We start from the raw sequence: 15,309 nt of genomic DNA, 5'->3' as shown, positions 1-15,309 counted from the left end.
GGGCAAGACACTTCACCTACCACCTACTGGTGTTGGCCAGAGGGGCCAATGGCGTGATATGGCAGCATCGCCTCTGTCAGTCTGCCCCAGGGCAGCTGTGGCTACAACTGTAGTGTGTGAATGTGAGAGTGAATGAATGGTGGAATTGTACAGTGCTTTGAGGGCTCCGAAAGCGCTATATAAATGCAATCCACTATTATTATTATTAAGTGTTTGTAGTATATGATGTTCGCCCACATTAGAAGATCTTAACAACAAATATAATCAAATTGCTCATGACAGCATGAATTGTATTATTTTGTTGATTACGTGACCTTATAACTTCGTAATAATCCCCTTAATTAAAAGTCAATACTTTCCTTTATTAAATACAACATACACTGTGTTTGGTACTACTTTGTGCATGCCAATATAAAAATTTAGTGTAGACATTAAATGGTATTTGATACTGTCCCTGCTGTTTTCTTATGCACAATAGTATAGAACTTCAAATTTTCAGCTTCCTTTGAAATGCATGCACAGTTCATGGAACAAAAAGCTGCATAAATATACATGAGCGAGTGAATGAGTAGTGAATCATGACTGAGTTTAAAGCTTAAAAGAATTATTCACTAGTGAAAATGCTAACTAGTACAATGCCCATGTGACTTCTGAAGCTGCCGATGTGAGAATACTTCCTGCTTCTGATTGCCTTACCCAGGCAGCTCCTTTGGTTTAACTCTGTTAACAGTAGCAAAACCACTTGAGAAGTGTGTACTGTACATGAGACAGAATAACTTACCAAGATGGCCTGACCTGTTTCACAATATTGTCACATTTAACGGCTGATGACAAATGCCAACTTATTTCTAAAAAGCACGGCTTGAGGTTTGCTCGTAGCCATAAGTGTTGGGCAATGGGCACTTATTAAAAGTGATTTAAGGAAACAAGAAAAAAAGATACAGTAACTGGATGCTGGGAGATGTGCTAGACCAAGTCTGATACAGATGATTACACCATGTAGCTTACATAACCTAGAGGCACAGGACATTATTGGAAAAATAAAATTAAAAAAAATCTCCTGGTTAAGTAAAAGTTAACACAAAACAATTTATTGCTGATTTTTTGGTGCCAAAGTGTACCACTGTAAATCTTGTAGAATCCATAGATTAGCATATTTGGCAGCTCATAAATGACCAAACAGGTATTCGGCAAGTCTTGCAAAAACGATATGGCTTTTCATCATGTTGGAGGAGGAGGAGGTCAACCAGAGTGCAGCAAGTTCACTAATGAACCAATGACAAATGAAGATCTTTGTAACTGAGATTTTCAATCAATATAAAGGGTTAATCAGAATATTGGCAGCTCATCAATAACTTTTTCACAGGTCACAGGGACATTTCATTTCACCTGAGAGGAGATAACAGATAAGGCATGTACATAGAAGAGAAAGCTTTGATTTCATTCTCCTTAACTGCACCTATATTTCTCCCTCTGAAAGGAGTTTGTTAGCAGTCTAGTGTGCACAGTTTTCAATATATAATTTTCAGGTTTTGTGTGATGGCACCAATACAAATGTGAGCTGATTTAATCTTCTTGAAAATCGGGTAAAGATCACATCAAATCTGAAAATCTGTAAAAATGTTATATTACCCACAGTTTTTCATGGAGCGTCTTCAAACTTCACAGCAATATACTAGGCCTCGGGGAACATGAGTACCTAGTTTGGCTAAGCATTTGACCTTGACTAACATTGTTAGCACTCAAGGTCAATGATGACATTGAAATTTTTTTTTTAAGAATCAAGTAATCAAGGTATCAAGTAATATGTCATATTAGAGGGCTTGGTGAGAACAGCAAAATGCACTTTTTATGTTTCCAATATGATGCCCTACAAAGTCACAATGACATCATAAAGTTTCACAAAACCACTCTAGATCTTAAAATCTCTGTCAATATGGATTTCCATATTACCAATTAGTGCTCTCTGAGAGCTGTTGTTGTATACAGTATTGATTTAAATATACAGTATATATGCTAAAACAGAGATTGCATGATGCATGATCAACATGCTCCCCTGGCCAACATCAATAGACTGGGCTGACCTGGGAGGATGGTCAGCTAATGAGGCCCAACGAACACCATAAAAGCCTGCGAATATACTCACTCAGTCACTCCCTTAAATTCACCTTGCACCTCCACATTACATCTATCTTCTGCTTAAATTGCTAATATGAATATAAAAAAATTCCCTACTTTGTTGAGTGTACAAGTTTTATTTTTATTTTGAAAAACTGAGACACACTTTACAAGCACATACTACTGTACATACTGTGAGAATCTGTACTTACATACTGTAGCTAATAATACAACTTTATATGGGAAATGCAGAAATAAGTACGTATGGTACACTTAATTAGTAGTGCCTGCTCATACTAATTAAATACCTCTCAGCTGTGACTACATGCATGATCTGATGGATGTCTAGTTTGATGTCAGATAATCTTTGGCCTCAGTCACATCCTCGTTTAAAGTGAGATGAGGGGTGGCTACCACTTTATCACCCCATCTTGTTCCGTTTCATGTGCAAACTAGTGTAACAAGACTGTTACTGCGAGTGTCCTCTAACTACAAACACGATCTTGTGTTAGTGAGGCAGCTTTACTTTTTTATGCACATACACTAACTGTACAAAGACCATCTTACCAAACAGTCATGTATCTTGGTGTTAGGTTAGATAGCCTGTAAACAGGGAGCACCAATCACTGTGGTAGAGGCATGTGTACAAGGGACCCAGGTGCCATCACACTGCTGCTTAAATGAGAAGAAACTGATTAATTCACGGGCAGCAGCTGTGCCAATAAACTCCTGCAGCTGAGCAAAACTATCCTGATACTATAATCAGTCTGAAACATTGTTTGTCAGTTAATCTATCCTAATATCTTTGAGCAAGGCATTCAAACTGGGGTATCTCCTGGCCAAACACATAAGACTGTGACAGTACTCCCCAGTGTTCAAAAATAGTATAGCACACTCAGCAAAACCCTCAATTTCTAGGAAGGTTAAAAAAATGCTTATCTACCAATAAAGTAATTAGCGCTGACTCCTTCTTCCGGCGTTCAGTGTTCTGCTTTGCCCATCATATGTGGTGCCAAAGCTTTGAAAAGGCAGCTTCTTTTTCATCTCCAGCCTTAGTCATCGCTCGTCATCGTCTGTAGTACCGCTACCAGGAAAGTCATTTTTTAAATAAATGCAACTCTCTCAGCGCCTCCCAGAATCCTCTCAATCTGACAGGCACCTTATGCCAAATCATCTCTTTCTGTAATGAATAGTCTACTGGTGACAAAGTAATTTCACTCACTGGGTATTGCTGTACATCCATTTAGTTTCATTTAACCACTGATTCATCCACAGAGGTTCAGACATGCAGCGATGACTGTCCCTTTTCCAACAAAGTATGCATTAACACATTTTTGCATATGTCATGTTATGAAGAATGGAAACAATAACCTGATTGACAAATTACATATAGATAATTGCTAAAAAAAATTTATCTGCAGAACTAAAATAAGCAGGGAGTCTGCTTTTAAATTGGCTATAATATGTACAGTACAATTTAGGAGGAGGACTTCTATAAAGTATTCCCAATAGCAGTTTTAGATTTCTGCTTCTTCTTCCCTATGTGAGAAATTAGGTCAAGTTAAAATTCACTTCCCCCCCCCCCCCAACACACACACACAAAATGTGGCCTAGAGAGGCAAACTCACTGTGGAAGTACAGAAGGGTGGGTGAGCAAATGGATACATCACAATCTCTCAGCACGGCACAGGAGGCAAACACTGCCCCAGAAGTGTGTGAAGTTGAGTTTTTAAACTTTATAAAGGGTTTCTCAGAAAAAAAGGTCCTTCCTGAGAAAAGAGGGAAGTTATATGATGCTACAGTTCACTCTATGGCAGTAACACTGACAGGGCTTTGACATGATAACACCCCACTGTGCAAGAAGGGGATGTATTTGTGATGCTGTTTGGAAAGTTGGAGAGATGTTGTCTGTAGCTGTACATAGAAAATTTGACCACACTGCCAAGATTATATTTGGCAGTGTCTCCTAAGTTGTGAATCATGAAGTGATTTTTAAAAAACAGTTTTCTTAAGTACTTTAGATACATTAATGATTCATAATGCTGGTGACTTTGCAAGTGCAAAACTTCTATAGAGCATGCTATTTAAGCTGCTTTAAGCTGCCTGAGACTGCTGTCTACAGTATCTGCAAGCCACATTGCAACCCACCTCTAACACAGCTGCTCCTTTCATGTCATATTTGTCTTAATTAAGGACATATTTGACATATATTCATGAATATTATTTGTATATGGGATTCTCGCTACTGCTGTCAAAGTGCCTTAAACTAACTTACACTCTATCATAAACATTCACACATATTTGCACATCACAAGCAAATACTTATTTTGTCATTTTTAGACATTTTACCAGTAAAAGTCTGAAATCAATTTTGGGAGATTTATGTTAAGGCAGATCCCAATTCACTGCAGAAATATCTGCCTATTGAGTGAGTTAGGCCACAAGGTATGACCTACCTTGTCTACAAGTCTCCCTGTCTGTATGTTGGTCAGATAAGTTGTCTGAATGGAGAGCGACTATTTTTGTATCTGCTCTGCTTTCATTAATATCTCTCTGCTGGGAGACAAACTAATGAGTCCTGGCTCACTGATTGCTACATCACAACTTTTGTGCGTCACCTCAGACACTTTTTGTGCTACATCACAGCAGGCACACTTCATCACACGCTGTGAACTACATTCACCAGAAATGCAGGAGGCTATTTTAGATTGGAGTGAGATTTTATTTTTATTCTTTTTTCCCCCTCTTTCAGCGGTGGAGAACAGAGAGGAGAAAAGACTGGGAGAAATGCCCTTGCTGATATTTATATAGAGATGACATTTAGGATAGTGGGGAAATGGTATTCACCTTTCAAGAGCATTAGGTAAACCTTATCATGTCTGAGGGGAATAATACCCAATTCTGATATTAATTCTTCACTTTTACAAAGATTTACTTTTTTCAGACATTTGATTACTTTAAAAACTTTTTAAGGTGAAAGGAAGGACAGGTCACTTGCACTTGGACCAGGGTTGGGGATGCAGTGAAAGAAAGGAGAGAATTCAAGTTGACAGAAGGAACCTTTGCAGTGAGCTTCCAGATTTCAAATGACTGCACCAGACTTAAGACCCGAGGCATCTGGAAACAAATAAACAACAGCAGCTGGTCTCAGAAGGAAAAGTGGCCGGGCTTGGCTTTCTAAGCAGATGCTGGCTGACCAACATCTGTCATCGTCATATCAGTAAACATTTGTATTTCAGGGTGATTATATCTGAATTGAATCAAAACAAACACATTTTTAGACAATATGTATATGTGTATATTAGGGGTGCAACGATATTCGTATAGATATTGAACCGTTCGATACAGTGCTTTCGGTTCGGTACGCATATGTATCGAACAATACAACATTTGTAATTTATTTTATCAATTTTCCTTCTGACGATGCTGTCTGCACTGTCGAGCGCAGATCCACTGAGCGCTCAACACAGACAGCATAGACCTGTGAGTGAGTTTTGGTCGCTGGACTGATTGTCAAAAAATAGGAAAAACTGCATACAGCTAAAAGTTTCCTGTCGTTCAGTTACAGGCCATGTTTAGTCTTGACTGGTGGTGTTGCCTGTATATATGTAGCAAGGTTTTCTGTCATTTTTATGACTTGTTAGCATGCAGTAACTGATGTGACTTCACTGAAAGCACTGAAAGAGATGCAAAGATGCGGGCAGGCAGGAGAAAGGAGAAAACATCGCAGGCCTAATGTTTTGTGCAAAGTGTTGGGGACAAATCAGTGGAGAAATGCTGCAAATAAAAAAAACTGTCAGTCCTCTAAATTTTAATCTTTTATCTTGATTGCCTGGCAAGATTGCCTTTCACTCTGCTGCAGATAAAGCATGTTCAATTGGATTGAAGTGAACAGAGATAATATCCCATCAGTGGCATGAAAAGGGTTGCAGCAAACCAGAGTGGTAGATGTGTCTCCGGCCATTACCCACCTGTTGTATTAGTTATGTAACTCTACTCCACCTCAATACACCACCCGTGACAAGAGGTGACAGGAGGCTACACACACACACACACACACACACACACACACACACACGGGTCTATGTGGTATGGCGGGACTATACGACGTCAATCCGCCCGGTGGTGGTTTAAGTGGACTACCCTTTTGAAAGGACTTAGAGCCAAGGGAGCGAGGTTAAAGTGTTCGAAAAAATCTGAAAAAAATTTGGGTCACTTCAGACCTCATACACTCCCTATAGAAGTCTAGATACACTGATACACACCAACCAGACTCTATTGTGTTTTCTGGAGACATTGTCCACTTGACAACAATGTGTTTTATGAGGTCCAAAAAAACCAATATTGGGTCTTTAAAGGGACAATGATGTAATATGTAAATAGCTCATCATTACCATGAATACACATCTGACAGGACACAGGATTACTGGAACATCATTTTATTAGTGTTCTTGGATCTGAACATTAATTTTAACCATAAATAAAAAAAGAAATCTATGGACAAAAATGCCCACGCTTCCCACAGAAATATAAAAATATAGAAAACAGAAAAATTAAAAACATTTAAAATGAATTTTAATAGTTTAAAGGTAAATATTAAGGGGAGAAAATATGCATTTATAATTTTTTATTTTAAATATAACCCGTCAAAAAAAACCCTAAATAAATTAAATGTAAAAATTATGAAATACAAACTACTTCTGTATTTAACAAGAACTTTTTTTTCTTTAAACAGAACATCAGTGTTAACAACAATTGGCAATCTGACCAAGATGTAAAACCACAGCTCTCTAAACAGTTATTTTAGTTCATTTTTTTCTGCCTTTTTGCAGTTAATCCTCTGTTTCTTACAAAATCTCTTATGTTTTGAACTGTTCTTCCTGCCAACACCGGATCTTCTACCAATTTGCAATGACTGCATTCATTTTTGGTGGCTAGTTTCCCTTCGTTTATGTGGTCTTTAAAATGCCTCATCACTGCAGCAACCTCAGCCTTGGACCACATGTTTTTGGGAGCTCTTCGGGAATTGTGGGATTGAGCAGCATTTTTCTCTGGAAGATATATAAAGTAGTAGTAGTTAAAACAAACAAAAAACCAAACAAAAAAAACAAAAAACATTTGGTGGTTAAAAGAATTGATTCTACCCTGTACTAACTTCTGAAATGTGTTGCTACCATCAATATCAAAACGAGCTAAAATTCTCTTTGAAAATTTATCAAATTTCTAAAATGAGACATTTAGTGTTCCGCTGTGAATAAAAGACTGAATAAAAAGTTGAATAAAAGTCTCTTGATGCATGCTCAATCATCCAGGTAAGCAAATCCCAAAACGTTGATTCTGTTAATCTGGACGTAGCGTTTTCAGTGGGAGAAACATTTTGTCACTCATCCAAGTGACTTTTTGCCACCACTCTGCAGTTTGCCATATGTTGCAAAGTGATGAAACAATAATAAGCTTAGAGAACCAACTGCACCCCTTACCTTCAGAGGGAGCAGCAGTCTCACTTGCTGCAGGCATTGTGAGTGGTCCTTCATCTGCTGATTACACAATTTGATTAAGTTTTAATATTTGTAACAAACATTTTATCCACAGAAACCAAGCTAGTGGTAACTTACCACAATCTACAGTGTCTTGGAGCTGCGCTGTGTTTGTGGAATCAGCTACTGCATGTACAGGCTCACTGGTGCCACACGCCAACATTGTGAGTGCTGTGTCATCATCATCTGATTCACTCTCACTGTCCTTTGTTTCAGCATCACTTAATGCAATTTCATCTGAGAAATTGTGGGAAAACCCCCCCAAAAAACCAAACACAAACCCCCCAAAAACCTCACATTAACAACGAGATATGACAAAATACAGAACAAATACTGGAAATTATAGTACATAGTTTTACTATTTAAGGCCACCACTCTGCAGTTTGCCAAATGTTGCAAAGTGATGAAACAATAGACTTCAAGAACCTTAAATCATGGACATTTAACAGAATGGTCTGTGCTTTTAGGTTTTAATTCGGTTGATAAAGCATAATATTCAACTACTGCCCTAATATTTGCTCCTTTCAATACAAACCTTCTATTTTGATCTCATCCAGTGATTTCCCCTGGATCTGGGAAAGTTGTCCTTTTTCCAGTGTTAAAAGCAGTTTGGAAATCTTGGCCAGCTGTGTTGTGGGAACTGGTAATCTGTAGAATTCGCGGTGAACGCGGATATCATGACCCAGGAAATCTGCAACCTGATCAAGTTCGTTGTTTTTCAAATTAAGGACTTGTGAGAGTGTGGCAACATGTTTTCTGAGCTGTGTCGATCTTAGATACTCAGGCTGCTTTGCTCCACACTGGTGTGCATGAACACGCAAGGAGTCCATTCCTCTGTAATGACTCATTGATCGGGGTCTTGCAAAGAGGTAGATATTAGTGGCACAAATACCACAGTCAGGCCTCCTACTAACCAGTAGTGACAGAGCATCCAGCATGCTTGGTGTTAGCAGAACTGGAACATTTCTGTCCCTTTTTCCCATTATTTCTATTCTACAGAAATAGTTACAGAGTCTGTTCCATTTCTGAGAGCCCCATGGCAACATCTGTGTGGAGTGCTGTTTTGTCTCTTTCAAGAAAACTTTTGAGGCGCATCTTTGAAACCTCTCCAGAACGTCTTCGGTTGAACACAATGATTTGTGAGAGTGTAACTTGTGCAAGTTGGGCATAATTCTGAGCTGTGGCTTCGTTCTCCAAGCTGCAAAAGGCACTTTCTGCAGATTTTTGAAGGTAGTGATGGAGAATCCGAACATCTTCTGTAAAGGGCAATGTTGATGGCTTGTTAAACTTTGCCTCACTCAATGTGTTCAAGGCACGGTGAGACACCATCTCAGACCATTTGGAGACATACAACTTCTTGAACGCATCAGTGGACTTGATTAGGGCTTCATCCTCTGTCATGAGGGCACGACAATGGATAATGTCAGACATTTTATGCAGTGTATGTCCCAGTTTCAGCGCAAGGCTTGGAGTTTTGTATGACAGTGTCTCTTCATCAAAACCTGAAACTTTCTTTACTGCTTGCACAACTCTCTGGAAATTAGCAGGCTTAATAGCTTCTTCCATGTTATGCACTGAGAATTCTGTGCGCAGACACAACAACAAACGTCCCGCTTCACGAAGCTTCTGTCGTATATAATCATACTTTGTAGGGTCTTGTCCATGTTTATTGTAGAGGGACTGGGCAAACTGAATAACAGTAAAGTCATTTCGCACAGCTGAGGCAATCTCATCTTGTTTCATAACAGCAAGAACCTTCCAGACTCCACTTGACACCTGCGGATAACACTGAGACTCCAGAGTTAAAGCCAGGCCGAGTACTTTGGTTCTTCCAGGTTCTTTATCCGTGTCATCTTTTGGTTTGTTAGGACATCTGCGGACATGTCTCCAAAGATCCTTGCGAACATACATCCCTTGACAATAAAAGCAATGAGCAAACTTTCCCTCTACTGCTTTAATCTTGGGTCTTCTCTTCACTTTCAGTGGTCCCACTCCACCATGCAAAACTGCAGCATTATGCTTAAAATTTCCCTTATTTCTCAATTTCTCTAACAGACTTTTACGCTCGTTTGAGTCTCTAGGCAGGGAAAATGCATGCACAACATCAGGAGCCGTTTTGTGCGTTTTCAGGTGGCGGGAAATTTTAGCTTGTGGTTTGCCACAAAAATAGCAGTAATTTCTTTTACTTAAAGTCATTTTTTCTGATTCAGTTTCGCAAAGCTCACTTTTATCTTGTGGCTTGTCCTTTGTCAAGTTGTGGATTAAATTCGTTGAATCTGATTGTTCATGCGCTTTGGAGATGTCATCTTGGCATAGCAGACCTTTTGATGTGCTTGGCAATAATGAGATGTCTTCATCTGAATCTTCATCATATGACTCTGAATCTGGCACATATTCTTCTTCTGATATGCTGTGGTTGCCATCATCATCGCTTGATATTTGATCCAGAACTGAATGTGGCAATCCATCCTCCCCTGAATATTCAGAAATTTCTTCTTTCTGGAATGTAAGAACAAAAGTTTTTTTAATTGATCAATACTTTAGACAGGTAAAAAATAAACTGAAAAAAAGTCAAGCCAAATATGAATGGGATACACACCTGTGTTGACTGGTGGCAATTCTGATTTGCCAATTTTGCAAGGCAAGATTTGTGCCAGACCCCTAAACAAACTGAAACACATTTTGATAGACTTAATTTAGCTTTGCAGTTCTATTTAAGTGAAGTAGTTTTTTGTCAAAGCATTGCAGTAATGTCAAATGCTGAAAAAACAAAAAAAACCAAAACTGTTCACATTAAGGATATTTTAATGACTACACATACACTGCTAATCCCCCTCCCCCCCCAAAAAAAGGACATCCCAGATGTGAATGAAGGAATTATTCTTATTAAATACTTTGTTCTTTAGGTAGTTGAGTGGCATGAAAGTGTGTAGTTGAATGTGTGTGGCCTCCAGATGCCTGTACGACTTCCCTACAATGCCTGGGCATGCTCGGGATGAGGTGGCGGATGGTCTCCTGAAGGATCTCCTCCAAGACCTGGACTAAAGCATCTGCCAACCCCTGGACAGTTTGTGGTGGATGGAGTGAGACATGATGTCCCAGATGTGCTCAATTGGATTCAGGTCTGGGGAACAGGCGGGCCAGTCCATAGCATCAATGCCTTTGTCATGGAGGAACTGCTGACATACTCCAGCCACATGAGGCCCAGTGTCGTCTCGCATTAGGTGGACCCCAGGGCCAAATGCACCAGCATGTGGTCTCACAAAGGGTCCGAGGACCTCATCTTGTTACCCAATGACAGTCAGGCTCTCTGGCAGGCACAGAAATGCCACCCCTCACCATTACTGACCCACTGCCAATATGATCATGCTGGAGGATGTTGCAGGCAGCAGAACATTCCCCACGGCATCTCCAGACTGTCACGTGCTCAGTTTGAACCTCCTTTCAGCTGTGAGGAGCATAGGGTGCCCGTGCTGAAGTTGCCAAACTTTGTGTTTTCTGGCAAATGCCAAACATCCTGCATGGTGTTGGACTGCAAGCTCAATCCCCACCTGTGGATGCTGGACCCTCAAGTCACCCTCATGAAGTCAGTTTCTGACCATTTGAGCAGACAGATGCACATTTGTGGCCTGTTTGAGGTCATTTTGCAGGGCTCCTCTTGTTCCTCCTTGCACAAAGGTGGAGGTAGCGGTCCTGCTGCTGGGTTGTTGCCCTCCTATGGCCTACTCCACATCCAGGTAGCACCTCCATGCTCTGGACACTACACTAACAGACACAGCAAACCTTCTTGCCACAGCTCACATTGATGTGCTACGCTAGATGAGCTGCACTACCTGAGCCCCTTGTGTGGGTTGTAGACTGTCTCATGCTACCACTAAAATGAAATCACCGCCAGCATTCAAAAGTGACCATAACATCAGCCAGAAAGCATAGGTGCTGAGAAGTGGTCTGTGGTCACCACCTGCAGAACCAGTCCTTTATTATGGTGAATTGACTATAATTTCCACTTGTTGTCTACTCTATTTGCAAAACAGCATGTGAAACTGGTTGTCAGTGTTACTTCCTAAGTGAACAGTTTGATTTCACAGAAGTGTGACTGACTTGGAGTAACATCGCATTGTTTAAGTGTTCCCTTTATTATTTTGAGCAGTTTATGTTATGGAATGGGGAATTGAGGACAATCCCAAGTATACCATTTTTACAAGGTCCTGCACCAATGAGGTAATACTGCATTTCTTTAATTAGACGTGACCACCCATTAATTAAAAAGGGAGCAGTGTTCATTTCAGCACGTCTTAACTTGTTGAACTCTATTAATGCTTTTTACTATACACTGTACCTATTCACTAAATGTCTCACCTTTGCACTTAAAGCCAAGCCACTTGAGGGAGGAAACCGGTCCCACACACTGAATGCACTTGTCCAAAGATGATATTGTTGTGCACACCAGACGATGATTGTGACACTGTTAGCAAAATATTGCAACATTTATTTGTTTTGGACAGTTGGAAAGGTGTGTTTTCAATTCAGTTGCAGATATCAACTAATAAACTTCGTCCATGTAAATCACATCACACCCAGGTGACTGCCAAACACACACACACACAGCATCCATAAAGAATGATGATAGATTAAATTATTAGTTCATTAAGTGGTACACTGGATTATATTTACCCTTTCAGGCTCTGGATGTTTCAGGTCCAGATCATTGTTTGGAAAGCTGTTTGGTTGTGGCTTTAGGCAGCTCACAGTCTTCTGAATCTGGCTGGTCTCAGTCTTCGTGTGTAACAGATAGAGAATGAAGACAAAAGAACAGTAATCTGACAGTTACTAAAAATGCATCACTCAAGAGGATGAATAGACCATTTCACTATTGGCAAATAGCGTAAGGTACACATCGTGCATGAGAAACATTCATTAAAATCTGTCCTAGGTCAATGTTACCTCTTCAAAATCTTGCACTGAAGAAGAATGCATGGCTTCTGAGCCTTGCTGAGGCATTTCTTCATCAAGATCCTGCAACAAAGAAAAGATGGCACAAAGATTAGACCAAGTGCTCTTCTTGCAACTGTACTGGGCAGTCCTGTGCTTCTGTCTTTAATTTGCATGTGTGTGTGTGTGTGTGTGTGTGGGGGGGGGGGGGGGGGGGGGGGGGCTTTCCACTCAAGAAATGTTTTCTTCTGAAAAAAATACTGGCTACAATAGTTAACAACTGATTCCTTTGCAATCATCCATCCTCTTCCACTTATCCTTATCAGGATTGTGGGGTAGCAGTTTTGGGGCCTATACCAGCTACCATAGGGCAGTACAACCTGGACAGATCACCAGTCTAACATGGAAGGACAAGCATTTGCATTCACACCAAAGGGCAGTTTTGAATCACCAGTTAACCTAACCCCATAAGCTACATCTTTGGACTGTGGGAAGAAGCCAGAGTACACAGCGAGAGAGCCCATGCACTACCAGCAGTAAAAAGTGCCTAAAACAAGTTAAGTTGTATAGTACTATCTATCTTAATGTTCAAGCCTGAGTTTCAAACCACATAGAAACAAAGCACATGTAGTCAGTTCTGCATGCTGTAGGTCAAACTGTCAAGAAATACGAGAAGACCCCTCCTAAAACCAGAGTGATGTCACCATGAAGCAAACTTTGACGGAGTCTCCCAATAACAGTGTGGTCCTCCTAAGTCACATTTGGGTGGTTAACACACACACACACACACTCAGATGTTATCCAGACTTGCACTTTGAAACAATGAAAAGGACCTACAAGCCACGGTCCATGTAAATCACATCACACCCAGGTGACTGCCAAACACACACACACACACAGCATCCATAAAGAATGATGATAGATTAAATTATTAGTTCATTAAGTGGTACACTGGATTATATTTACCCTTTCAGGCTCTGGATGTTTCAGGTCCAGATCATTGTTTGGAAAGCTGTTTGGTTGCGGCTTTAGGCAGCTCACAGTCTTCTGAATCTGGCTGGTCTCAGGCTTCGTGTGTAACAGATAGAGAATGAAGACAAAAGAACAGTAATCTGACAGTTACTAAAAATGCATCACTCAAGAGGATGAATAGACCATTTCACTATCGGCAAATAGCGTAAGGTACACATCGTGCATGAGAAACATTCATTAAAATCTGTCCTAGGTCAATGTTACCTCTTCAAAATCTTGCACTGAAGAAGAATGCATGGCTTCTGAGCCTTGCTGAGGCATTTCTTCATCAAGATCCTGCAACAAAGAAAAGATGGCACAAAGATTAGACCAAGTGCTCTTCTTGCAACTGTACTGGGCAGTCCTGTGCTTCTGTCTTTAATTTGCATGTGTGTGTGTGTGTGTGTGGGGGGGGGGCTTTCCACTCAAGAAATGTTTTCTTCTGAAAAAAATACTGGCTACAATAATTAACAACTGATTCCTTTGCAATCATCCATCCTCTTCCACTTATCCTTATCAGGATTGTGGGGTAGCAGTTTTGGGGCCTATACCAGCTACCATAGGGCAGTACAACCTGGACAGATCGCCAGTCTAACATGGAAGGACAAGCATTTGCATTCACACCAAAGGGCAGTTTTGAATCACCAGTTAACCTAACCCCATAAGCTACATCTTTGGACTGTGGGAAGAAGCCAGAGTACACAGCCAGAGAGAGCCCATGCATTACAGCAGTAAAAAGTGCCTAAAACAAGTTAAGAAGTTGTATAGTACTATCTATCTTAATGTTCAAGCCTGAGTTTCAAAAAATTTCAACATAGAAACAAAGCACATGCAGTCAGCTCTGCATGCTGTAGGTCAAACTGTCAAGACATACGAGAAGACCCCTCCTAAAACCAGAGTGATGTCACCATGAAGCAAACTTTGACGGAGTCCCCCAATAACAGTGTGGTCCTCCTAAGTCACATTTGGGTGGTTAACACACACACACACACACACTCAGATGTTATCCAGACTTGCACTTTGAAACAATGAAAAGGACCTACAAGCCACGGTCCATGTAAATCACATCACACCCAGGTGACTGCCAAACACACACACACACAGCATCCATAAAGAATGATGATAGATTAAATTATTAGTTCATTAAGTGGTACACTGGATTATATTTACCCTTTCAGGCTCTGGATGTTTCAGGTCCAGATCATTGTTTGGAAAGCTGTTTGGTTGCGGCTTTAGGCAGCTCACAGTCTTCTGAATCTGGCTGGTCTCAGTCTTCGTGTGTAACAGATAGAGAATGAAGACAAAAGAACAGTAATCTGACAGTTACTAAAAATGCATCACTCAAGAGGATGAATAGACCATTTCACTATCGGCAAATAGCGTAAGGTACACATCGTGCATGAGAAACATTCATTAAAATCTGTCCTAGGTCAATGTTACCTCTTCAAAATCTTGCACTGAAGAAGAATGCATGGCTTCTGAGCCTTGCTGAGGCATTTCTTCATCAAGATCCTGCAACAAAGAAAAGATGGCACAAAGATTAGACCAAGTGCTCTTCTTGCAACTGTACTGGGCAGGCCTGTGCTTCTGTCTTTAATTTGCATGTGTGTGTGTGTGTGTGTGTGTGTGTGTGGGGGGGGGGGGCTTTCCACTCAAGAAATGTTTTCTTCTGAAAAAAATACTGGCTACAATAGTTAACAACTGATTCCTT

At 40.4% G+C, this 15,309-nt stretch overlaps 2 protein-coding genes across 2 annotated transcripts in view; one reads left to right on the top strand and one right to left on the bottom strand.

Annotated features, from left to right (window-relative positions):
• Positions 1–15,309, top strand: part of rims4 (regulating synaptic membrane exocytosis 4) — a 70,186-nt gene that overhangs the window by 18,529 nt on the left and 36,348 nt on the right. The window lies entirely within an intron of this gene.
• On the bottom strand, positions 6,542–15,105 carry LOC113025575 (uncharacterized). Its single transcript, XM_080301243.1, has 11 exons — positions 15,039–15,105; positions 14,769–14,870; positions 13,824–13,895; positions 13,554–13,655; positions 12,330–12,431; positions 12,015–12,120; positions 10,255–10,325; positions 9,881–10,154; positions 7,734–7,892; positions 7,599–7,655; positions 6,542–7,169 (listed from the first exon to the last, which is right to left on the bottom strand). Exons 1-11 carry the CDS (start codon positions 15,093–15,095, stop codon positions 6,922–6,924), a joined length of 1,350 nt encoding a protein of 449 aa, XP_080157369.1. The 5' UTR covers positions 15,096–15,105; the 3' UTR covers positions 6,542–6,921.

This window comes from Astatotilapia calliptera, chromosome 5 (genome assembly GCF_964374335.1).
Source record: "Astatotilapia calliptera chromosome 5, fAstCal68.1, whole genome shotgun sequence".
Lineage (NCBI taxonomy): Eukaryota > Metazoa > Chordata > Actinopteri > Cichliformes > Cichlidae > Astatotilapia > Astatotilapia calliptera.
Note: the sequence above shows the minus strand (reverse complement) of the source record. Positions and strands in the feature narration are given on the sequence as shown.